The sequence below is a fragment of the Dendrobates tinctorius genome, unplaced genomic scaffold (genome assembly GCF_039654945.1).
Source record: "Dendrobates tinctorius isolate UK_male_01 unplaced genomic scaffold, ASM3965494v1 ptg000084l, whole genome shotgun sequence".
NCBI lineage: Eukaryota > Metazoa > Chordata > Amphibia > Anura > Dendrobatidae > Dendrobates > Dendrobates tinctorius.
Genome location: NW_027361752.1, coordinates 32,485,244 through 32,512,473, shown reverse-complemented (window position 1 = coordinate 32,512,473; position 27,230 = coordinate 32,485,244). Strand labels below are relative to the sequence as shown.

The 27,230-nt window shown below is 45.3% G+C and overlaps 1 protein-coding gene across 1 annotated transcript in view; it reads left to right on the top strand.

The window, feature by feature from the left end:
- Positions 1-27,230, top strand: part of CYYR1 (cysteine and tyrosine rich 1) — a 112,643-nt gene that overhangs the window by 73,637 nt on the left and 11,776 nt on the right. Inside the window, exon 3 of the mRNA XM_073584518.1 lies at positions 24,621-24,778. Within this exon, the coding sequence (XP_073440619.1) occupies positions 24,621-24,778 (158 nt within the window). The remainder of the gene's footprint in view (positions 1-24,620; positions 24,779-27,230) is intronic.

The following is a 27,230-nucleotide window of genomic DNA, read 5'->3' as shown; positions in this document are numbered from 1 at the left end:
ATATTGGTGCTGATAATGAAGGTGAGAACGGTAGAGATAATGATGTGTGATGATGACCTTGAAAATGATGATAACCTTGATGCAGTCAATAAAGAGGAAGAGTAAAGAGATAATGATATTTATAACGACACTTGATAACAATGACATCACAATGATCATGATTCTGATAATAAAAGGGAGGAGCAAACCGATAATGATATAATAATAATAAATTTTATTTCTATAGCGCTGACATATTCCGCAGCACTTTACATTTCAGAGGGGGTTTGTACAGACAATAGACATTACAGCATAACAATAATCACATACAGTAGATTATAACAAAATACCAAGAGGAATGAGGGCCCTGCTCGCAGTCTATGGGGGAAAAAGGGGAGACACGAAAGGTGGGTGGTAACAGTTGCCCTGATTGTTTGGACCAGCCATAATGTTAAGTGTGTAACAGTACAGACACAGTGGGCTGATGGATGCATAAAGCATGTGGGAACATGATGCAGGGAACCTGGTTATGGTAAAACTTTTGGCTGTGCCACACAGGGATAGATTAGGTTAATGTGTTGAGGCGATAGGCCAGTCTGAATAAATGCGTTTTCAGGGCACGCTTAAAATTGTGGGGCTTGGGGACTAATCGTATTGACCTGGGAAGTGCATTCCAAAGAATTGGCGCAGCACGTGTAAAGTCTTGGTGACGGGAGTGGGAGGTTCTGACTATTGAGGATGCTAACCTCAGGTCATCAGCAGAACGGAGGGTGCGGGTAGGGTGGTATACTGAAACAAGGGAGGAGATGTAAGGTGGTGCTGAGCTATGGAGGGCTTTGTGGGTGAGGGCAATAAGTTTGTACTGGATTCTGGAGTGGATGGGTAGCCAGTGTAATGACTGGCACAAGGTAGAGGCATCGGTGTAACGATTGGTGAGGAATATGATCCTGGCTGCAGCATTCAAGACAGATTGGAGAGGGGAGAGTTTGGTAAGAGGGAGGCCGATTAGAAGAGAATTACAATAGTCGAGACGAGAGTGAATAAGAGAAACAGTAAGAGTTTTTGCAGAGTCAAAAGTAAGAAAAGGTCGGATTCTAGAAATGTTTTTGAGGTGCAGATGACAAGAGCGAGCCAGTGATCGAATGTGGGGGGCAAAGGAAAGCTTGGAATCAAGTATGACCCCAAGACAGCGGGCCTGTTGCTGGGGAGTAATAGTGGAACCACACACAGAAATGGCAATGTCGGGTATAGGTACATTAGAAGAGGGAGGAAACACCAGGAGTTCAGTCTTTGACAGGTTCAGTTTCATATATAGTGAGGACATGATATTAGACACAGCGTTTAGACAATCGCCGGTGTTTTCTAGAAAGGCTGGCGTGATGTCAGGAGAAGAAGCGTATAATTGGGTGTCATCAGCATAGAGATGGTACTGGAAACCAAATCTACTGATTGTTTGACCAATAGGGGCAGTGTACAAGAAGAAGAGGAGGGGGCCTAGAACCGATCCTTGAGGAACCCCAACAGTAAGGGGAAGGTGAGAGGAGGAGGAACCGGCAAAAGATACAGTAAAGGAGCGGTCGGAGAGATAGGAGGAGAACCATGAGAGAACGGTGTCCTTGAGGCCAATGGAACGGAGCATAGTGAGGAGGAGTTGATGATCCAGTGTCGAATGCTGCAGAGAGATCCAAGAGAATTAGCATGGAGTAATGACCATTTGATTTAACTGTTAGTAGATCATTAGAGACTTTAGTGAGGGCAGTTTCAGTAGAGTGTAAAGAGCGGAAACCAGATTGGAGAGGGTCGAGAAGAGAGTTATCAGAGAGATAGCGGATCAGACGGGAGTGGACCAGGCGTTCCAGGAGTTTAGAGATGAAGGGAAGATTAGAGACAGGTCTATAGTTAGCGGCACAGTTTTGTTCGAGGGATGGTTATTTAAGTAGTGGATGTATGATAGCATGCTTAAATGAGGAGGGAAAAATACCAGAAGAGACAGAGAGGTTAAATATTTTAGTTAGGTGAGGGGTGACAGCAGGGGAAAGGGACTGGAGCAGATGTGACGGAAATGGGTCACTGGTGCAAGTGGTTGGGCGAGAAGATGCAAGGAGCCTGCTTACTTCTTCTTCTGTGACTGGTTCAAAATCAGAGAGTGAGCTAGATGCAGTGGGGGAGGGAGGACAGTGCATGGTATGAGGTGATTGAGAGATAATTTCCTGTCGGATCTGGTCAATTTTTTCTTTGAAGTAATTGGCCAGATCGTCAGCTCGGAGCTCCGTGGTTGGGGCCTGTACTCTTGGGTTGAGTAGAGAATGAAAAGTGTCAAAGAGACGTTTCGGGTTATTGGACAGTGACGTGATGAGGGTGTTGAAATAGATTTGTTTGGAGAGGTGAAGGGCAGTGTTGTATGTTCTAAGCATAAACTTAAAATGGATGAAATCTTCGTGTAGATTGGATTTTCTCCACAGACGTTCGGCGCACCTGGAGCACCGCTGCAGGAAACGTGTTTGCACCGTGTGCCAGGGTTGTCGCCGTCTGCGTTGTGGTGTTCTATTTATAGGGGGTGCAAATTCTTCCAGGGCACTTTGAAGTGTTTCATTGTAATGTTTCAATGCAGAATCAGGACATGAGAGGGAGGAGATAGGGGCCAATGAAGACTGCAAGTTCTTCATAAGTTTCTGGGTGTTAATGGCCTGTATGTTTCTATAAGTCTGGACAGTGGGGGTGACCTGAGCAGCCTGGCAGTTCTTGATAGAGAATGAAAGAAGGTTGTGGTCAGAGAGCGGGAGAGGGGAGTTTGCAAAATCATCCACTGCACAAAGCCGAGAGAAGACCAAATCAAGGGAATTTCCGTCTTCATGTGTTGGAGAATTAGTAAGCTGCGAAAGGCCAAATGAGGAGGTTAGAGATAAAAGGTGAGTAGCAGATGGTGAGAGGAGAAGAGCAATGGGGATGTTGAAATCGCCCATGATGAGGGTAGGGATGTCACAGGAGAGAAAATGTGGAAGCCAAGTGGCAAAATGATCCAGGAACTGATGGGAGGGGCCGGGAGGACGATACACCACCGCCACTCGCATGGAGAAGGGGGTGTAGAGTCTGACGGCATGGACCTCAAAAGAAGGGAAGACTAGTGAGGGTAGTTGAGGGATAACTTGAAATGTACATTTTGGTGATAGGAGCAGACCAACGCCTCCACCTGCTCTATTGTCTGATCTTGGGGTATGAGAGAAGTGTAGTCCCCCGTATGAAAGAGCAGCAGCGGCAGTAGTGTCTGACTGCTGGATCCAGGTTTCAGTAAGAGCCAGGAGGCTCTTACTGAAACCTGATATTGTAACCTTACTGATATTGTATATAATTATGATAATAACATTGAAAGATTGATAATATAATAATATTTTATAACAATTTTACAAAGATGATGATGATGATGATGATGATGATGAATAGGAGTATACTGATAATAATATTTCATAGAATGGTAGAGTTGAAAGGGACCTCCTGGGCCATCTGGTCCAACCCCCTGCTCAAAGCAGGATTCGCTAAATCATCCCAGTCAGATGTCTGCCCAGCCTCTGTTTGAAGACTTCCATTGAAGGAGAACTCACCACCTCTTGTGGCAGCCTGTTCCACTCATTGATCACTCTAACTGTCAAAAAGTTTTTTCTAATATCTAATCTGTGTCTCCTCCCATTCAGTTTCATCCCATTGCTTCTAGTCGTTCCTTGTGCAAATGAGAATAAAGATGATCCTTCTACAATGTGACAGCCCTTGAGATATTTGTAGACAGCTATTATTTGTTAATCTTTATGACATTGCTAATGACATTTGCTAATAATGACATCATAATGATCATGAGGCTAATGATGAAAGAAGTGAACACTGATAATGATATTTGATAATGATAATTAGTTGATTACCTTGATAATAATATTTGGTAGCAATGATATTACAATGATCATGGTGAAGATGAAGAGCAGGAGTACTCCGATAATTATATTTGATAATGATAATGACATTAATAACAATTACAATGATCATGATACTGAGGATGAAGGTTAATAGTATACTGACAATGATATTTGATAATGATGATGATATTGATGTTCAGTAGATATTTACTACAAATTGTCATAACAGTGTTAATAATAATGACTGAGGAGTGCAGTAATAATGTTTAATTGCATAATGTTTATAATGATAATTGACATAAATTGAACATGATATTTGACAAGAATAATTGGAAGATTATGAGAAAGAGAATATTGACAATGATGACATAATAATAATAATGACCACGCAAAAATGATGATAATTTTTAATAACAATGAAATAAAGATAAGTAGAAGATCAGTGATTGTGTTTATAATGTCATGATCATGAAGAGAAGGATAAGCGTAATGATATTTGATAACTATGACATAATAATGATGATGATGGCAGTGACATGATGATAAGAATAACAATAATGATCATCATGCAGTGATGTAATAACATTGAGAAGACTAACAAAAATGTTATCCAATAATGATGACATAATAATTTTCATGATGTTGATGGCGACCTGACCCTGGGTTGTCTTGCATGCACTGCCATTATGAGGTCTAGCCAAAGATTTTCAATGATGTTCTGATCAGGGGACTGTGAGGGCCAATGTAAAACCTTCCAATTGCGCCTTTGACAACATCTGCATGGAACTTTTATGTTCTCCTTGAGAGTTTACTCTGAATTCTCCAGTTTCCTTCAACTCCCCAAAGAAAAAAATAGCTGCAAACTACGTTTGCGCTACATAAGAAAGATATTTTAGCACATTTCATCATTTGCGGGGGGTTTTAAGTCACTTTTCTTTTATGTCTTGTGATATCCGTTGTAGTTTTTAATGACAAATTTCTTCAAAATTGCACATGTGCCGTCACAAACTTTGCTCTTTATTTTGTCTTTTACCATTTTTTGCACCTTCTTAGAGCGAAAAGTTGCATGATCTGTTAAAATATTGCAGACAATTTTACAATTTTCACAAATATTTCTGGCGTACAAAAGAAAAATCTCTCCAAGTGGAGCTGGATAACATTTCTGAAAAAAAAGTTAGCGAATTCTTGAAAATTATCAAAAATTATATTGTGCACAAACATCTCATTTACTAAAAACACACCCACAATGGGAAGCAAAAAACAGTGAAAAAAGCATGAAAAATTAGAAAATAGACTTCAAAATAGGTGCAAGTAAAAAGTTTGACGTAAAACAAAAAACATAGTTAAAACAGGAATAAATAGACCGAAAACAGGCGTAATGCAATAATGAATGGGGCCCCAGTCAAAAAGTCTCCATGTTGTTTTTTAGAGAATCGTTGGAATGGAGGACACATTTGTTACTTCTTTACGCCAAAAAATGGACAAACCCTTTAACAATACAAACGATGCAAAATATAATCATATAGTATAATAAATAAGGAATAGTGCTCTGTGGATTTACTTGCCTTCATTCTACCATGCATAAAACCGGAAACAAAGATGTCTCCAGATGGAATTACCTTATTGCGATTGTGTTGATACATTTTCTTTACCGGCTGTGCACAATCAAAGCTCCTGAGATATGCAGGAACAGAAACAATATTCTTCCAGCAGATGTATTGATATTTGCATTCATTTTAAATTGCACTGTCAGTGACGACACCATTTATCAATAGCACGAGCCATATGCTATTTTTATAAGCCCGGCACGCTGGAACGGTTGAAGTCCCGCCAGGCTGTACGTACTCCCTCCCTGCTGCTTCCTAGGCAACTATTCTAACTCCGGCTGAATTGTGAAGAAAGGTTGAAATAAGGATAAAGAAACTGTGCGGGAAGATCAGCACTGAAAAGCCAAGAGGCAACGAGCTCGTTTGTGAGATGACACGCAGTGCAAGGCTTATTTATAGGTTTATTCTGGTCCATCATATTTTCTTGTAGTAGGAACCGTCCAGTATAAGCAATAATGAGAATTCCCATCATTCTCAATAGGTTTTTTTTATCAGATATTGTGAATGAAGAGTGAGATTGAGATTCACGAAAGAAGAGAATGGGAAATATCCAATCTTAGGCCACTACGCGAGCGTACAACGTCTGTCCAAAATTGCTCGGCAGAACATAAAATGATTCAATATATTTGCAGAATACCCAGAAGACAGGATGCTCAAAAACAGACATAAAACAGACTCCTTGTTTACGCTTTCCAGGTGTCATAACAATATGGGCAGCATGGTGGCTCAGTGGTTAGCACTGTTGCTTTGCAGCGCTGGGGTCCTGGGTTCAAATCCTACCAAGGACAACATCTACATTGAGTTTGTGTGTTGTCGCTATGGTTGCGTGGGTTTCTTCTGGGTTCTTCGATTTCCTCCCACACGCCAAAGATATACTGATAGGAAATGTAAATTGGTAGCCCGATCGGGGACAGTGATGATAATGTTTGTAAAGCGCTGGAGAATATGATGGCGCCCTATAAGTGTGGTAATAGCAGGTACACAGGATGCAGTGGCGAGACAAATATGACTTTAAACGTTAACTTTTATAGATAAATGCCGATAGGGCTATTGTTACGCAACCAACAGAATAACAGTAGTTGTCCTCGCAGGGAGCCAAAACACATAAACAAGGATTGGGATAACATGACTAATCCGGCAAAGACCGGTCACTATATGGCCGCGGAATGGCCAACTACAGGTCCTTAGTCACTATATATCACTTTTCTGCCCTGACGTCCCTCGGCGTTCTGTTCCACGGTGTGTCTGCGTTGCAGCCTCTGGGCCCAGCCACTGAAGATCTGGTGTAGTCTTCGGGCGTTTCGACGCCCAGGAGGAGCAGGGGCACAACAGGCCCGTGGAGAGTTCTATGGTGGGATGTCCCCCAACGGAGGCAGTGGGATACCGCCTGGGAGTGGGAGAGTGGAGGCTGCTACTCCCTGACAGGGACTGGCAGGGGCGGTGATAAATGGCAGTTGATAGGCCAAAGGCGCAGTCTGAGGCCACACTGGAGGATCCGCAGCGGGCACAGGCCCAGTCTCTACCGCGGACTGGAGCGGGGCAGTGGCAGTTGCGGGAGGCAAAGGAGGAGTCACCTCCGTGGTCGGAAGTGAAGCGGCGATGGCTGCGGGCAGCAGCGAGGAGGCCGTAGCCAGTGAGCAGTTGGAATCCCATTGATCTATCGAATGGATGGGGGATAGCTTTCAAACTTAAGAAAGTCCGTTTAAGTCTAACAATCATACCCTTTTATTGCTGAGTCTTTACTAAAATGTTCCTTGGTTTTCTTCTCTATCATTTTATGGCATGGTGGGGTCAACCCAAACATTTTTTAAAATGTGTTTAAACTTCTAACACGGCATAATGACAAGATAATGATACCACTATACCGTGCAGATAATCAGCTTTATTCTTCATCAGTCTGGTAAATAAATTTGCTAATTTTACGCAATTAATCTGGTGAATGAAAGCAGCTCATTTGTGTTTTTATATCAGGTTTATTGGCAGAATGACATAGTTTGTGTACGGCTGATGTTCGGATTTATTTATTTGGCAGGAAATACGGCATAGAGGACATAGGTCAGGTAATAATACAGCAAGGCCAGGCACGTTCCCTGCAGAACAGCACCAAGTGACTCCGAAATTATCCCATTTTGTTTTTGTGAAAATTATGTAAATTGCAACAAAAACACTGTCATTGGCTGACAGAAAAAATACAAACAGGGAGCAGCAATCTGTTAGATTTACAAAATATATCATGCACAATGTGAACTGATTGGGATAAATTCAGGAAATTCATGTTTTTGAACTCAGCACCATTTTAGGTAATACAATTTACCCTGGTATGTATTTGCTTTCATGTGTTCTTACTTTATAAGCTCCCACATTTGCAAAAGAAATCAGTAGAGTTGGAAATTTGGGCACAAAAGAATACCTTCATGAATGCAATTAAAATATCTTAATTAGTCTAAAGGGGGTTTTACACATAGTGATATCGGTAGCAATATCGCTAAAGCATCACCGATTTGGTGACGTAGCAGCGATATTGCTATGTGTGATACTTACCTCCGACAGGCTCCCCCGCTGTCTGTCGTTGATCGCGCGAGATCGCGCAGCTCCATTTCTCGTCGGGCGCTTCCTGCGGCGCCGACGAGCGACGTGTGGAGGCGGGCGGGAGGACGTCAGGATCGCCGCGTCTGACAGCTAAGTATCGTCCGCTGTATCGCTGCTGCATCGCTGTGAGATCTGCCTGTGTGGCAGCTCACTAGCGATCATTTAGCGATGCACCAGCGATCCTGACCGGGTGATATCGTGGTCGGGATCGCTGGTGCATCGCTAAATGTAAAAGGGCCTTAAGACTCCATGGCCGCACCCATGAGTGGTGGTAAAACTGTAGAATTACCGCAACTTGCGTCTTCATCTTGTTATTTTTGTATAGACAAGTGGCATGATCTTATTTTGTCATTTCAACGTCACGGCAGAGAAGTGTTGGGAAAGTCGTCCTTATTTATTTTATTACTAGCTGAAGAGCCCGGCGCTGCCCGGGCATAGTAACTAACTGTGGTTAGTTATAGCAAATTATAATTATCCTCCATCCCATAGTCCCGTGCCAATATACCCGTCATACATATCCACGATCCCATAGGCCCGTGCCCATATACCCATCATACATATCCTCCATCCCATAGTCGAGTGCCCATATACCCATCACACAGCCTCCATCCCATAGTCCCATGCCCATATACCCATCAAACATATTCGCCATCCCATAGTCGAGTTCCCATATACCCATCACACATCCTCCATCCCATAGTCCCATGCCCATATACCCATCATACATATTCACCATCCCATAGTCGAGTGCCCATATACCCATCATACATATCCTCCATCCCATAGTCCCATACCCATATACCCATCATACATATTCACCATCCCATAGTCCCATGCCCATATACCCATCATACATATTCACCATCCCATAGTCCCGTGCCCATATACCCATCACACATCCTCCATCCCATAGTCCGATGCCCATATACTCATCACACATCCTCCATTCCATAGTCAACCATTATGACATCATAATGAGCGGCGGCAGGGCTTGCAACCTATGATGACATCATCGTCGCCATGACAACCATTGTGACATCATAATCAGGGGTGTGGCTTGATACGCACACACTGTTTCCCCAGTATTCAAATAGGGGCTTTATGACATCACAATGAGGGGCGGGGCTTGACGCACACACACTTTTTCCCCCAGTATGTAGATAGGGGCAAAATTGTTTGGTGAATTGGAACGCGCGGGGTTAAAATTTTGCCTCACAACATAGGTTAGGACGCTCTCGGGGTCCAGACGTGTGACTGTGCCAAATTTTGTGGCTGTAGCTGCGACGGTGCGGATGCCTATCCCGGACATACACACATACACACACACACACACACATACATACACACATACATACACACTTTGAGCTTTATATATTAGATTTAGCTCCCTAATTAAAGGGGTTTTCCAAAACTGTTACCAGTCAACCATATCAGATCGGTGGCAATCCGACACATGGAACCTCTGCTGATCAGCTCTGGCAGTGGCCTCGTACAAACAGTGTACGGTACAGAATGCCACCACACCATCATACTCTCAATAAAAGGGATGTCTTCCAGCACATTTAACATTTTAAAAAAAACAATGCTACGTTTTTCGGGTTGAAAAGATTAAGGGTTTTTCTACTGGAAACGCATAAGCACTATGGGTTTTCATTTTTAATATGCGCACATTCTGCCAATTTTTTTATCCCATATGATTAAAAGCTTTTAACTACTTTCATTTGGTGCTGGAGAACATCCCTTTTGGACCACCAAGAGCTATTTAACCTGAAAGCCAGACCAGTGCCCAAAACGTGTTAACACTATGAGTTTCCATTTTTAATATGTGCAATGGAACCTGGAAGCCGGACCAGTGCATACTCTGTGCACCACTCCCAGACCACAGACTGTCTACCCTGGAAGTTTCCTGGAATACTTATCTCCAACACAGGAGTGGTGAGTTGAATTGACACTTTTTCTATTTTTTTTATATGTCTACTCCGTCATAATGTTTCGTGGGTGCCGCAGATCAGCTCCTATTTCACTAAAGAGTAATGATTAGAGTTGAGCGACTTTTGGTTTTTTAGGGTCGCGTTTCGTTTCGTGAAACCCGACTTTTCCAAAAGTCGGGTCGAGCAAGATCGTCCGATTATAGGGAAAAGTCGGGGTCGTCCCGAAACACGAAACCCAATGTAAGTCAATGGGGAATAAAAGTCGGCAGTGAGAGGAGAACAGGAAACACACCTACAGTGCCCATTTGAATGCCAAAAGCATCAATTCTTCTTACTTAAGCTTGTCAACCTTAATTAACTTCATAATACAAGTTACGCACTGAAAAATGGGGGTTATTTGGCTAAATTTGTGGGGGGGGGAGGGCTGGCTGCAGGTTTTCATGTGCCCTGGGCGAAAGAGCGCCCCTTTAACACATACCACAACTCATCATGCTCCGATACGGCAGAGAAATAGCGGTATAGTACAATGAAAAATACCTCACTTTTTACATCTCATGACGAGGCCCATCTATTTCTCCATAAAAAATCATTGGTCCCATATAATGTTTGAAACAGTATATGATGAGCTCCACATAATGCTACAGTATATGTTGGTCCCCATGGATGAAGCTCCACTGTCTTATGGGCCCAAATAATGCTCCAAACATAATGGACCCCATTTCTAATGCTCTAGTGTATAATGGGCCCTGTAAATGCTGCTCCAGTGTCTGATGTCCACCTTTGGAATGTTCCAGTGTATGGTGGGCCCCATCTATCATTCTCCAGAGTATAGTGCTCCCCAAAAATTGCTGTCCCAACATTGAAAACAATCAAATAAGTCTCCTCGCTAGGGAATCCCTGTACTTGTCTGGACAGGTGCTGTAGCTTGCTTAACAGCTCACCAGCCGTTCTCACGCCCAGTATGGATTGCACGTGATTGCACAAAGGTTAGAAAGGGTACCGTATCCCTGGATAACATGTATGGATAGCGTACACATTCAAAATATATGTCTATACAGCATGAGGCAGGCTCAGACGGTGTTAGGCCCAGTATGGATTGCACGTCATTGCACAAAGGTTAGAAAGGGTACCGTATCCCCGGATAACATGTATGGATAGCGTACACATTCAAAATATATGTCTATACAGCATGCGGCAGGCTCAGACGGTGTTAGGCCCAGTATGGATTGCACGTCATTGCACAAAGGTTAGAAAGGGTACCGTATCCCTGGATAACATGTATGGATAGCGTACACATTCAAAATATATGTCTATACAGCATGAGGCAGGCTCAGACGGTGTTAGGCCCAGTATGGATTGCACGTCATTGCACAAAGGTTAGAAAGGGTACCGTATCCCCGGATAACATGTATGGATAGCGTACACATTCAAAATATATGTCTATACAGCATGAGGCAGGCTCAGACGGTGTTAGGCCCAGTATGGATTGCACGTCATTGCACAAAGGTTAGAAAGGGTACCGTATCCCCGGATAACATGTATGGATAGCGTACACATTCAAAATATATGTCTATACAGCATGAGGCAGGCTCAGACGGTGTTAGGCCCAGTATGGATTGCACGTCATTGCACAAAGGTTAGAAGGGGTACCGTATCCCCGGATAACATGTATGGATAGCGTACACATTCAAAATATATGTCTATACAGCATGAGGCAGGCTCAGACGGTGTTAGGCCCAGTATGGATTGCACGTCATTGCACAAAGGTTAGAAAGGGTACCGTATCCCTGGATAACATGTATGGATAGCATACACATTCAAAATATATGTCTCAGGAGGCAGGCTCAGACGGTGTCAGGCACAGTATGGATTTGACGGCCCAGATTACACAGCGGAGGAGCAGGGAGAGGTAAAGATTGCAAATGCTGGGGCCCTGGCCAAGCAAGGGGGGCCCACTCGTGGGGGTCGGTACTGGCACTGGGCCCCTCATAGTACAGCGGTGTGTCTGACGGCGGGTGTGCACCACCACCATCAGAGACACTTGATTGCACTATGAGGGACCCTGTGCCAGTGCCCGCGCCCAAGAGTCGGCCTACCCACCTGTCCAGGGCAACGGCACTCGCACGGTGTCGTGCGGTAGGTGGTGACCCCGGCCATGGGGGGGGAGGCAGCACAGTTATGGAGTTTTAGAAAGTGGCATATGTTGATGTTGGACATTCAGCTGATGCAAAAGGCGAAATAGGTGAAGTACCAGGAAGAGGTGGACCAAAGCAAGCCATTTTTCTGTCACCCTATGTGTCATCAGGGGAAGGTGGGACAAAATCTTTGGAAACCCATGCGTGGTTCATTTTAATGAAGGTTAGATCATCCACATTTTGGGTTGACAGACGGGTCCTTTTTTCTGTCAGGATTGATCCAGCTGCACTGAAGACTCTTTCCGATAGCACACTTGCAGCTGGGCAAGCGAGCTCCTGTAAGGCATATTGGGCCAATTCAGGCCAGGTGTCCAGTTTAGCGGCCCAATAGTCAAAGGGGAATGACCTGTGTGGGAGAACATCGATATGGGAGGAAAAGTAGTTTGTAACCATAGTTGACAACTGCTGTCTCCTGTCACTTTCCATCGATGCAGTATTACCAGTTGTGTGAGCGGTATTTGAAAAATCAGTCCACAACATTGTCATGAAACCCCTGTCTCCAACGCCACTTCTGCTGTGTGCACCACGAACACCTCTGCCAAGCTGCCCCCGGCCCGTACAGCTCTTGTGAGAACCATCACCGCTGCTGTGTGCTGGGAATGCCTCAAGCAACCGATTTACCAGAGTTGCTTGTTTATTAGCCAATATTAGGTCAAGGTTCTCCTGTGGCATGATGTTTTGTAATTTGCCTTTATAGCGTGGATCCAGGATGCTGGCCAACCAGTAGTCGTCATCGTTCATCATTTTGGCAATGCGGGGGTCCCTTTTTAGGATCCGCAAGGCATAATCTGACATGTGGGCCAATGTTCCCGGTGTCAATGATGCACTGCGAGTGCTGGGTGGAGGAGCACTTTCTGGCAAATCCACATCCCTCCAGTCACGCACAAACCCTGTACCAGACCTTGCCACGCCAACATTTTCACTTGCCCCACGAGATGCATCCTCCTCCCCTAAGTAATCATCCCCATCATCCTCCTCCTCCTCTTCTTCCTCCACCTCGTCCAGGAGAGGTCCCTGAGCAGACAATGGCTGAATGTCATCAAGGATTCCCTCCTCCTCTTCCTCCTCATCAACATTGGCTGCAGACGCCTGCTCCTTAAGGTGCGTCAAAGTTTGCATGAGCAGACGCATAAGTGGGATGCTCATGCTTAGGATGGCGTCGTCTGCGCTTACCAGCCGTGTGCATTCCTCAAAACACTGAAGGACTTTACAAAGGTCTTTCAGCTTCCCCCACTGCACGCCTGTCAACTCCATGTCTGCTCTCAAAGTGCCTGGCCGTGTATCCTCCCACAAATGCATTATGGCCTGCCTCTGCTCGCACAGCCGCTCCACCATGTGCAGGGTGGAGTTCCACCTTGTTGCAATGTCGATAATGAGGCGGTGGTTGGGAAGGTGGAGCAATCGCTGCAGCTTCTGCATACGAACGGAGTGTACAGGCGACCGGCGGATGTGCGCGCACAGTCTTCGCACCTTCTGGAGCAGGGCTGTTAACTCCGGATAATTTTTGAGGAAGCACTGCACCACCAGGTTCAAGGTGTGAGCCAAGCAAGGTATGTGGCTGAGTTTTGAAAGGGCTATGGCTGCCACAAAATTACGGCCGTTATCACTAACTACCTTGCCTGCCTCAAGATGTACACTGCCCAGCCATGACTCAGTTTGTCGCTTCAAGTACTCGGCCAGCACCTCGGCGGTGTGTCTGTCGCCCAAACACATCATCTGCAACACAGCCTGCTGACGCTTTCCACTAGCTGCTCGATAGGGGGACACATCGTGTGCAACAGTGGCAGCTGCAGATGGAGTGCTCGTACGACTGCGCTCTGTGGACGAGCTTTCGCTTCTGGAGGAGGAGGAGGAGGAGAGTCGAACGCCTACAGCCAACTGTTTCCTATACCGTGGGCTAGGCAGCACTGTCCCACCACCAATGTCCCCTGTGGACCCTGCATCCACCACATTAACCCAGTGCGCAGTGATGGACACGTAACGGCCCTGGCCATGCCGACTGGACCATGCATCAGTTGTGAGGTGCACCTTTCCGCTCACTGACTGCTTGAGTGCATGGACAATGCGGTCTTTCACATGATGGTGGAGGGCTGGGATGGCTTTGCGAGAGAAGAAGTGGCGACTGGGTAGGTCATAGCGTGGTACTGCATAGGCCATGAGTTCGCGGAAAGCTGTGCTTTCCACCAACCGAAAGGGCATCATCTCAAACGAGATTAGTTTGGCAATGTGGGCGTTCAAACCCAGTGTACGCGGATGAGAGACTGAGTACTTTCTTGACCTACTCATAGTGTCTGGGAGGGTGAGCTGGACTTGAGAGCTGCATATGGTGGAAGTAGCGGTGGACAGGGCGGACTGAGAGAGGGTTGATGATGGTGATGGAGTTGGTGTTCTTTCTGATGGCCTAGAATCAGTCTTTCGTTGATATAACAGTGGGATTCCCTGACTGCTGTGGCCTTGCAACGACACCTCAACATTTGCTGCTGTGCTAACCGGTGGGCTTACAGTGGGGGAAACAATGTAGCGTTGCTGACTACCTTCGTTGTGATCAGTTGCACATGTGGCACTTGAGGTTTGGTGTTGTGTCCACGCTTGCAAGTGCATGCTGGTTAAATGTCTAAGCATGCAACTGGTATTCAAATTTTTCAGATTTTTCCCTCGGCTAAAGGTCTTTGCGCACTTCTTACAGATAACCTTGGCCTGATCATGAGGATTTTGTTCAAAAAAGTGCCACACTGCACTCTTCCTACTTTGGCAGACATTTTGCGGCCTAGCACGCTGTGATCTTTTGACCCTCTGGACAAGCTGTCCAGCAACTCTTTTGATGTTTGGAACCTGTCTTTGGAGTGCTCCGGGCCTGCCAGATAACAGCTGTTGCGATGTCGATGTCTGCTGTGGATGCTCCTCATCTGAGCTATTGGAAGCAGCACCCTCTTCCCCCAATGGATGCCAATCTGGGTCAACAACTGGGTCATCCATCACCTCCTCTTCTATGTCATGTGCACCTTCCTCTGTGTCACCGTGTATGGTGGTATAGTGTGCGGGAAGGGGCACCTGAGTCTCATCAGGGTCAGAATCTGGCTCTGTACACTGCGAGGACAATGTAGTGCTCTGAGTGAATGTACCAGCAGAATCATCCATCAGCGGCTGTGCATCAGTGCACTCCATGTCAGATTCATCTTGGCCTGGGTAATTCACCATTTCACTTGATAATCCAGGCATGGTATGTGAAAACAGCTCCATGGAGTAATCAGTAGTATGGCCTGCGTCATCCTTCAATCTTGGTTGGGGTGAAGGACACAAGGAAAGGTGTGGTTCATGAACATGAGCCTCCAATGACGACTCAGTGCTTTTACTTTTTACAACTGAAGAAGAGGAGGCGATAGAGCTGGAGGCTGAGTCAGCAATGTAAGACAAAACTTTTTCCTGATGCTCTGCCTTTAAAAGCGGTTTGCCAACTCCTAGAAAACTAAGCGTTCGAGGCCTTATGTAGCCAGACGATGACGCAGGGTCAGCACCTCCTGCATTCGGTCCTATTTTGCTCTTGCCACTACCATCAGATCCACCACCAACACCATCATTACCAGCTGCCAACCCCCGCCCAATTCCACGGCCTCTTCCACCAGCCTTCCTCATTTTTGGTAGAAATGTAGACAAAATCCAACAAACTATATAGTAATGTAAAACAAGGTACAAGGTGTCTATAGGACAGGGGAGTTTTAGAATTTCTGCACACACTTGTGGACAGTGGACACTTGTGGATTGTGTGAGGCCCACTGATATCTGAGCGCTATGTGACACGCTCGATGGCACAGCTGCCTGTGACCAAAGTGACGAGAGGATAATGGAGATTTTGAATCTCTGCGTACACTTTTGGACACTGGACACTTGTGGATTGTGTGAGGCCCACTGATATCTGAGCGCTATGTGACACGCTCGATGGCACAGCTGCCTGTGACCAAAGTGACGAGAGGATAATGGAGATTTTGAATCTCTGCGTACACTTTTGGACACTGGACACTTGTGGATGGTGTGAGGCCCACTGATATCTGAGCGCTATGTGACAGGCTCGATGGCACAGCTGCCTGTGACCAAAGTGACGAGAGGATAATGGAGATTTTGAATCTCTGCGTACACTTTTGGACACTGGACACTTGTGGATGGTGTGAGGCCCACTGATATCTGAGCGCTATGTGACACGCTCAATGGCACAGCTGCCTGTGACCAAAGTGACGAGAGGATAATGGAGATTTTGAATCTCTGCGTACACTTTTGGACACTGGACACTTGTGGATGGTGTGAGGCCCACTGATATCTGAGCGCTATGTGACACGCTCGATGGCACAGCTGCCTGTGACCAAAGTGACGAGAGGATAATGGAGATTTTGAATCTCTGCGTACACTTTTGGACACTGGACACTTGTGGATGGTGTGAGGCCCACTGATATCTGAGCGCTATGTGACACGCTCGATGGCACAGCTGCCTGTGACCAAAGTGACGAGAGGATAATGGAGATTTTGAATCTCTGCGTACACTTTTGGACACTGGACACTTGTGGATGGTGTGAGGCCCACTGATATCTGAGCGCTATGTGACACACTCGATGGCACAGCTGCCTGTGACCAAAGTGACGAGAGGATAATGGAGATTTTGAATCTCTGCGTACACTTTTGGACACTGGACACTTGTGGATGGTGTGAGGCCCACTGATATCTGAGCGCTATGTGACACGCTCGATGGCACAGCTGCCTGTGACCAAAGTGACGAGAGGATAATGGAGATTTTGAATCTCTGCGTACACTTTTGGACACTGGACACTTGTGGATTGTGTGAGGCCCACTGATATCTGAGCGCTATGTGACACGCTCGATGGCACAGCTGCCTGTGACCAAAGTGACGAGAGGATAATGGAGATTTCGAGTCCCTGTAACTCCGCCCACCATGACTTTGCGGTTTCTTAAGCATTAGCTGCTAAGTCCTTTCCCTGCTTTCTTTTGTCTCCCTCTAATGGCCAAACCTTAGTACTGCACCGTCTCCTTTTCCTGCTGTTCTTTGTCTCCCCCTACTGCCCAAATCCCAGTACTTCACCATCTTTCACTATTTCTAGCTGTTTCCCCTTATGTACATACAAATTCACTTCAAGTATGTTTACTGCACATTTTACATTCACTGTTCCACTTCAGACAGGTCCATAGGTCAGTCCACTTCCCTACACTTTCGCCCCTGCTCCCTAGATGCGGCCAATCACAGCTTAGCAGTGTCACTGGCAGCTAGATCAGCTGCTTAGCTGGGATTGGCAGCATCTGAGAGGTCAGGATGAAAGAACATGCCTCTGAAGAAACACTCAGTTGGACTGCAAAGTAGAGATTTCACATAGTGCACTTTAAAAGAAATAAAAAGTGAATATCTCTGCAGTACAGTGACACAGCACAAAACAAAAAAGAGTGGCAGAATCAGGGGAGCTCAAGGAGTTTTACAAGATATTTAACTGAATTATTTGCGTAAGTGAAATGTCCGCTAGCCGCTGAGAGGGGTTTTTTTTAAGAAAGAAAAATAGTTCCCAATAGCAGGGAGCTGTTACTGATGTTCTATTCTCAAAGTCTGTCGCATGACTGCACCTGTCGGCATTCCCTTAGCCAGAGCTCTGCCTTGTCTTCCACTCTTATGTGTGCAGAACTTTGCATACACAGACAGATGGAAGCATACCAATTGTTATTGTAGTCAGTTTGGAAATGGAATGGGTCGCCCTCCCAGGGCTGTGGGGTATTCGGTACCGGGCCGGTGTCAGGGGGATGTGTCACAGCAGCGGTGACCCGGTCCGTGGCCCTGGGCGCCCAATATTTATGGTGGTGGTTTTTGTGGTTAATGGAATAGTTTGTGATGCCACCTGTGGTGTTTGGCAAGTAAGATGTTAAGCCAACGCTGCTTGCAGATCCACTGGGACTGATGGTGTGATGCAGCAAAGATGGTGAAGCTCCCCACAGGTGGAGCTGTAGTCCCAGAGCAGTGTAGGCGTTATGGATGAGGATAGGTGCAGGATGGTGTGGATGCTGGTACCCAGATGTAGCGGTGCTGAAGGTGTTAGCGACGGATGAATGGAGGACACCAGAGCTTGCAGTTTCAAAGCTTTACTCACAGTTCGTGGTACACACTGTTGCCTGCCTCCGTGCCGTGTCCTCCGGGGTAGAGACTCAATCAACCTTCCGGGCAAGTCAGGGCTCTCCTCTCCAACACTCCGCCAACATGTACCTTTCCTGAATGACTCCTCCAATGCTCCTTGTGGTGTGAAGCACTCCAGTACTTAGTTACCCTGGAATACCTCCTTTCTAGATGTTCCTAGAACTCTACTTGTATGACAGACAGCTGCAGCCTGCACGGGGATGCTCCTGGATCCCATCTCTCTATCCGTGTTGCTGTTGTGTCCCAAGTCTTGGATGGGAGTAGTGCATTTACAGCCAACTACTCCACCGGTGTCTGCTGCAGAACCATAAGTGTCCATACAACCTCGTTGACCGGGCCCCGGCCTTGCACTGAGAACCTATAGGCAGGTTTCCTATCCAACCCACTCCTCCTCTCTGCTCTCTTACTCCTTCGTTCCGTACTTGTCTCTCTTTCTTATGGATGCTTAGGTTACAGTTCTACGTCTCTCCACCTTTCTTACTTTCCCGTGCCAGCTGGCTCAGGTCACTGAGGCAGCTGCAGCACTCCTTCCTCCATCCCTTCTTCCAGGGATCCCCACTCCTCACTGAGTGGCTTCCTACTCCGCCGACCTGCTGTCAGACTGAAAACTGTAATTCTAAACCTTCCCAATCTTTTATATGAATCTAAACTCCACCCACCTCCCAGCACATCTGGTGTTACGAAGCAAGGACCCACGAAAGGTGCTCTGCTACCCTCTAAGCATGGAGCTGCAATCTGGTCCTTTGCTGAACTATCCTGTGTGCCGATGCAGGTGTTGGAGTGTGGAAAGGAGTTCCCAACTTACCTAGGTGGTGGGGCACTACACCTTAGGAGAAGGTGCAGTACCTCTGTGGTGACTGAGCCTCAGGGGCGCCACAGGAATAGGTAGACTGCTTAGTGTAACATTGGCAACAAAAATCCCATAAATACAAGGTGATAAGGAGTGCTTAGTGTAACATGTAGAGCGAGAGAACCAGAACCTGGATCAGGTTCTGCAAAACAAAGTGATAAGGGTTGTTTTGGACGAGCTGACTGCGGCCTTTTAATGTTCTATTCAGACCAGAATTCTACATCATTCTGTGAATAGAATAGTATATCATTGTGATCGGCAGCATGTTCTGTTTACACAGGATAATATGCTGCCAAACATTATGATTTTCACATATTAAAAATTCAATCACGCAGCAAAGAAGCGAGGTACTGACGGCAATTTCACACAAACCGAATTCGCAAATGAGCATTCTAACAAACGCTGGTTCCCGATTATGAGCTCTTCTAAGCATCTCCGCAATCACACATAGAAAGAATAAAATGTTTATTTGTTGCATGAGTTGTTTTTTAAGCTTGCTTAAAAATAATCACTCCCGGCAGCATATCATCCTGTGTAAACAGGACGTGCTATCAAGAGCGTATTAAAGGAGTTGTTCAGGGCTATATGATTTTTTTTTAAACTACAGGCCTAGTTGGTAACTACCTGCCTGTTGTGGACAACGCTGATCTCTCACAGACCGCTCCTGCCGGCGATTCATTGACATTTTGTTGAGAGAGCAGTGGCTTCTCTTTGCTCTGCTCTCTTTGGGGCGTGACTGATGATGTCATGTTGATTGACAGCTGGTTCCCCGCTGCCTAACTACTTGGAGATGACTGTCAATCAACATGATGTTGGAAGTCACGCCTCATCAAAGGAGCAGCTCAGGAATAGAAGAGCTGCTCTGTTGATTGGAGCAACTGAATTACTGGCAGAAGCAATCGATGATGGTTCAGAGCCAGCACCGGGTACGATAGGTAGCTATCTTTGTTACTAACTACCTACCTGTTTGTTTTTTTTGGACTATAGCAAAAAGAATATAAAATTACTGGACAACCCCTTTAATGATTGTTCTGTGAGAGTGCAATCAGCCTGTGTAAACAAAAGAAAACGGACATGAATTGGCTAGCAGCCCCTCGTGGGTTGTTTTATGGCCATGGTCAACCTGAGTAATCACAGCATTAAGAATGCACAATGTGTCACTTGTAATTTGCATTACGTTGCTATTCAGATCATCTTCCGTTCTCAATAGAAGAGATAACTGCTTTTTGTGGTAAGCGTCATACGCTGGTGGTCCGCCACACCCATAATTAGTAGTTTTACAGAAAGGAAGTCCTGTTCCCTGTCATTTGCCTGAGAACACAAGGATGCGCAGCAGGGAGCTCCTAATCACTGTCATGTGTCTATGTACCTTGCTGCAGAGATTTCTGCCTCATTCTGCTTTCCCACATTAAATACTCATCTTTTTGTTGATGCTGCAGATATAGTATTGTACAGTGAGAATTAAAATTTTAAAATGTAATATTTCACAATATAAACTGAATTCATTACCTGATCGATCGCGTGGACCTGATGAGGCTGGTGTCCTTATGGTGAAAATTCGCTTCAGAATGGCTGTATAATCCGGATATTGAACTGGGAATTTTTTGAATACAGTTAAACAATGAGAACTCATGAATCTAAGTGTATTCACCTCCTCATTCAGATTGACAGTTGCAGCTTGTACTGAGCAGTGTGAGATCGTAATTTCATCAGGGTAGAGGGACACTGAGGACCTGTCAATCCGGCGATGTTGGCAGAGACTCAGCAGGCGGGTGGAGGGATACTTTGGAGCTGTAAGACGAGCTAAATGGGTGAAGATTCAGAAACAGACAGGAGGGACTCTGAGAAGTTGCCAATCTGGCTACATGGGTAGAGAGTCGGCAATGAAGAGGAGAGATAATTAGGTGCTGTCATTGAGAAGTGCAAGATTGACTTTCAACATTCAACAAGAATTGTGCAAGTTGCATTGTGAAATCTACTGACAAATCTATTTTAATGCATATTTTATACTCTAAAATGATACAATTTAATAGAAAGAAGAAAATACATGTCAGCACTAGATATGGGCGACTCAAGCTCTATGACAATGAGCTGATAAGCAATACCAAGAGTTGATGTCAATCTTCATTAGTGGGGCACAGCACCGCAGGTTACAGTCTAAATAGTAATCCAAAAGATGAGCAGATTGAAGTCAGCATTCATTGATCATCAGCTTCTTTGTATCCAAAACACAGTTGGAGGCAAACAGGAGACGTCACAGACTGCATCTGTGGCAAGAGTCATTTTGTGCAGCAACTATCTTTGGAGCTTCCAGTGTGTCTTGCAGTGTGTTTTGGATGTGATTTGCATACATGTGGTCATGGGCAAACTAGACGTGGTGGCCTAGCTACAAGTGTATTGAGCGAGGCCAGACAAGTTTAGTTTGAATGTGTCCAGAAGTATGGAAATCGCTTACATGCGGTCATATGACCACCAGCTCTCTGCGCCCGCACCAGAGTAACATGGAATCATGACAGCGTGCACTGTACACCCTGTCAGGGTTCACAAGTGTGCAGTCACATAGAGTGACTGTTGGACAGCTCCTTTAAGGATTGCTAAATTTCCAATTCTAACACTATATGCACATTACTGTGCTGTGGTTTTGAGCAAGCACAATATAGCCCTCATAGAGAAAACCTATGATCCCTTACTGTACCTCCCCATGCCTCCACTATGTTACAATACTGGATTATAATGTCTGAGAAATGTCGTGAGCAATGTGGGGGATGTGATTAGAAAGTATTAAATATCTGTCGATTTGGCCAAAGCTAGTCAAAAGTGTGTGGGGGTTTCCTGACTCTCCTCCAAAACATGCCAGGAAAGTGAAAGATCAGGGATGTCCGATGTTTGGGGATGTGAACGATCTGAGATGTCCAATGCCGAGGAAGTGAAAGATCCGGGAAGTTCAGTTTGGCGAAGTGAAAAATCCAGGATGTCTGATGCCGGGGAAGTGAAACATCCTGGAAGTCAGATGTCAGCAAAGTGAATGATCAAGGATGTTTGATGCCGGGGAAGTGAAAGATCCGGGATGTTCGGTGCTGGGGAAGTGAAAGATCCGTTATGTCTGATGCTGGGGAAATGAACGATCCAGGATGTCTGATGCCAGGAAAGTGAACGATCAGGGATGTTTGGTGCTGGGGAAGTGAAAGATCTGGGATGTCATATGTTGGAGAAGTGAATGATCCAGGATGTCTGAAGCCGGGGAAGTGAACGATCCAGGATGTCTGATGTCTGGGAAGTGAAGGATCCGGGATGTTTGATGCGGGGGAAGTGAAAGATCTGGGATGTCTGATGTCGGGGAAGTGACAGATCCGGCATGTTCAATTTCGGACTGTAGATCCGTTGTCCTCTCTGAGATAAGCCTCTGACAGAGGACTCTAAAAAGTTGTCGATTATGTGATATCAATATACCATAACAATACTAGTTGAAATAACTAGAGATGAGTGAACTTGTTCCGAAACGATCGCCATAAATTTGGCAAGAATATGGCACATTCGGTTTCTGTGATTCTATTCCGAACAAGTTCGCTCATCTGGAATAAAGGTTAAGTGAAAGGGCTATTCCCATTTTGTACATTTATTCCATATCCACATTTGTTGAAAATGGACAATATGGGAATAATGCTTTTGTGACTTATCGCAACAGAAATTAGTTCAAGTCTCAAATTGACTTTTAAGAGCTGAGTGACAAGAAGCGTCTGTTTTACCGCAGAAAGAATTACAATAATGCTTGTACCAGCAGAACGCCGCCGTATCCTAGCGAGTAATTATCACTGGATTAAAATGTCTGTAGCCCACAGGCAACATTCAGAAGCTGTTTCCTTTCCTCTGTTACTTGTGATATTGGGCCGTTGTTCTCATCAACATATAAATAGCCCAATTTTGGGAGTGTACAACGCAATTCACAGTGAAGAAAATAACAGACGCGACAGTGGGAATGTTACTTCAGCAGGATTCCCTATCTCGCAGAATGTGTTGCCCTATGTATGGGGAGTATGGTACGAAGATGGGTCTACTCTTACATTAGCCCAAATGGCTCAAAAAACATTTTGTTCCATTTGCTATGGCTGTGTTCACATCATATCTGAGCTATCATGGACTGTCTGTATACATTGGGAGTATTGCCCGTTGTATACTGCTGATGGAACGTGTTGGCTCAAAAAACGTATTTTTCCATGACGACTCTGCATAGAGAAATGGCTATACTCATGTATGCCTTCCTGACGGACCATGGAGACACTCTTGTTGACTTCCTCAAGTGATGTTTATAATATATGTTTTATTACCAAAATTGGGAAAAAGAAAATTCTGCACAGCTTCTCCGAGGTGCGCTCAGGAGAATACGGTCTGTGGGGGTGAGTGGGCCCAATGGTGCCTCTGGCATTCAAGACACTGGTATGTTAGAGGGTTTTGCACTGGGTTGTGGAACTTAAAGGGGTCACCCAACACTTATATATTGATAATAAAACATGGGTGGACATTGACAGCTCCTCCACCTACACAAACAGACACGCATAGCACCATTCACCTCTTTGCATGTTTCCCCGCATCTGTACACACATACACACACAAACACTCACACCTCTCACCTCTCCGCACGCTATTCTGCAGCCACAGCATCACCGGCAGCTTCCTCTTTCAGGCACAGACGCGGCGTTGAATGATGATGTCATCCAGCTGCGCTGCTGACTGCCATGTGAGACAGGAAGCCGGGCAGGAAGCATGACAGATTGCTGCAGCTCCACTTCTATTTTCTCTTGCAGGCAGCGAAGCTGCAGGGATCTCTCCGTACTGGCCGTACATGAGGGCAATCTGGCCAGGGGTCCCCCGGAGCCTCAGGGCCGAATAAATAGGCCAGGTTGCCTCATTATTAGCCGCCCTGCAGGAGCCCCCCCGGAGCCTCTGGGCCCCGATGCAGCCGCTTTGGTTGCACATGCGGTATGTCCGCCCCTGTAATGGAATAGGTCATCAATATCAGATCTGGTTGGGAAGTCTGTCATCTGATATTCCACTGATCATCTGTTTGCATCTCTCGCTGCGTCCAGTTGTTCACAGTGTCAGATCCCATGGTGGCCGTTCTCAAGACCTACAACTCAGCTCTTTTTAAGTAAATTTGATATGAGCTGCAGCACCTGAGAACTTCCACTGCACATTGTATTGATTGTTCTGGCCACGGACGGAAATGCAAAACCAGATCGTGGGGGAGTTAGTTGTTGGACGCACACCGATCTAACTTTGATGGCATACTTAGAGGTAGTGGACAATCCCTTAATTTCTGATTCACCACAGACAATGTTATTATAGTGAGTACTTATTATTATGTAACATAATGCTATTTTTATCATTTCAGGGGCACAGCGATAGCTGGAATAGTGTTTGGAATTGTCTTTATCATGGGGGTAATTGCAGGAATTGCCATCTGTATCTGCATGTGCATGAAGAGCAGCCGAGGAACCCGTGTAGGAGTGATTAGAGCAACACATATCAACGCCATCAGTTCTTATTCAGGTAGAAGGAGATACCCAGATAATATTGGCTATAGACGTGTTGATTTTATCTACTTTGTTCCACCATATACAGTTTTGTGAAAAAGTGTTTGCCCCCTTCCTTATTTCCTATAGTTTTGCATGTTTGTCACACTTAAATGTTTCAGATCATCAAACAAAATGAAATATTAGACAAACAAGACACAAGTAAACACAAAATGCAGTTTTTAAATGAAGGTCTTATTGTTAAGGGAAAAAGAGATCCAAACCTACAGGGCCCTGCGTGAAAAAGCGATTGCCACCATAAATTAATTGTGGTTTATCACATTTTTGGGAAGAGGAGTTCAAATTCCCTAGCTACACCTAGGCCTGAATACTACCACAATACCTGTTCTCAATCAAGAAATCGCTTAAATGGGACCTGCCTGACAAAATGAAGGAGACCAAAAAATCTTCAAAAGCTAGACATCATGCCATGATTCAAATAAATTCTGGAACAGATGAGAAACAAAGTAATGGAGATCTATCAGTCTGGAAAAAGGATATAAAGCCTTTTCTAAAGTTTTGGGACTCTAGTGAACCACAGTGAAAGCCATTACAACAAATGGCGAAAACTTCGAACAGTGGTGAACATTTCCAGGAGTGGCTGGCTGATCAAAATTACCCCAAGAGCGCAGAGACGACTCATCAAAGAGGTCACAAAGACTCCACAACACCATCCAAAGAACTGCAGGCCTCATTTGCCTTAGTTAAGGTCAGTGTTCATGACTCCACCATAAGAAATAGACTGGGCAAATATGACCTGCCTGGCAGAGTTGCAAGGCAAAAACCACTGCTGAGCAAAAAGAACATAAAAAACATCTTGCCAAAAAACATCTTGATGATCCTCAATACTTTGGGGAGAATACTCTGTGGACTGATAAGGCAAAATTTGAAGTTTTTGTAAGGTGTATCAGTAATTCAGGTGTAGAAGTAACATACTGCAGCATTTCAGAAGAGGAATATGATACCAACAGTAAAATGTGGTGGTAGTGTGATGGTGTGGGGCTGTTTTCCTGCTTCAGTACCATGAAGACTTCCTGTGGTAAATGGAACCATGAATTCTCCTGTCTACCAAAAAATCCTAAAGGAGAATGTCCAGCCATCTGTTCGTGACCTCAAGCTGAAGCGCACGTGGGTTATGCAGCAGGACAATGATCCAAAACACACCAGCAAATCCACTTCTAAATGAAAAACAAAATTAAGACTTTTGAGAGGCCAAGCCAAAGTCCTGGCCTTAATCTGATTGAGATGTTGTGGCATGACCTTAAAAAGGTGATTCATTCTCAGAAACCCTCAATGTGGCTAAATTACAACAATTCTGCAAAGATGAGTGGCCAAAATTCCCCCAGAACGTTATAAAAGACTCATTGCCAGTTATTATTATTATTATTATTATTTATTGTTATAGCGCCATTTATTCCATGGCGCTTTACATGTGAGGGGGGTATACATAAAAACAAGTACAATAATCTTAAACAATACAAGTCATAACTGGTACAGGAGGAGAGAGGACCCTGCCCGCGAGGGCTCACAATCTTCAAGTTATCACAAACACTTGTTTGCAGTTGTTGCTGCTAAGGGCGGCCCAACCAGTTTTTAGGCTTAGGGGGTAATCACTTTTTCACACAGCGCCTTAAACCGAATTGACGCCCCTTGAACCAGACTATTGGGATTAACATACAGCACGAGAGAACTTTGAAAGGTTTTTAGTGTTATACAGGGGGGAGGCAGAGGTTTATAAATGTGAATATATTGTCATTCTTCCTGGTATATTTGTCATTCATCCTGGCTTAATTCTGGTATATAGGTCCCTTAACCTGGGCCCCATACTGGTGTATATATACCCCCTGTGATGACACCTATGGTGTCACTGGCGCTGCCTAGGGGGCGCTATCAGGGGGCACGTGAATGAGTACAGGCAGAAGGCACGCAGTGCGCAAAGACCTGAGACTAGTATAGTGAGCAGAGGACCTGGCACTAAACGATCACGTGACCAGGGGCGGAGCACATGAGTGCAGTGAAGGACATTGAGCACGCAGAGCACAGGGCAAAGACAGTAAACGTGGTCAACGAGAGCCGAGAGTCAGAAGCCAGACAAACCCGCAGTACCTAGGGACAAGACAAAGAGTAAACAAAGCAAGCCAAGGGGGTCAGATAACCAGGAGAGACAGAGCAGTACAAGCAGGATACAGAGGCAGAAGTCAGGGGACAAACCAAGTCATACACAGCAAGGCACACAAACACAGAGGCACATGTTTAAGGACGAGTCACCTGGGTCAGCAACCACAAACCGAGTATACGGAAATATCACCGACACTAAATCCAGGTACTGCCAACATTAAATAGCCACCCCAAAACCAAAGAGAGGCGGGCTAAAATGAACCCTGACCTGACCAGGATGGAGGCAGAACCATCCTGTCCAGAGTCATGAC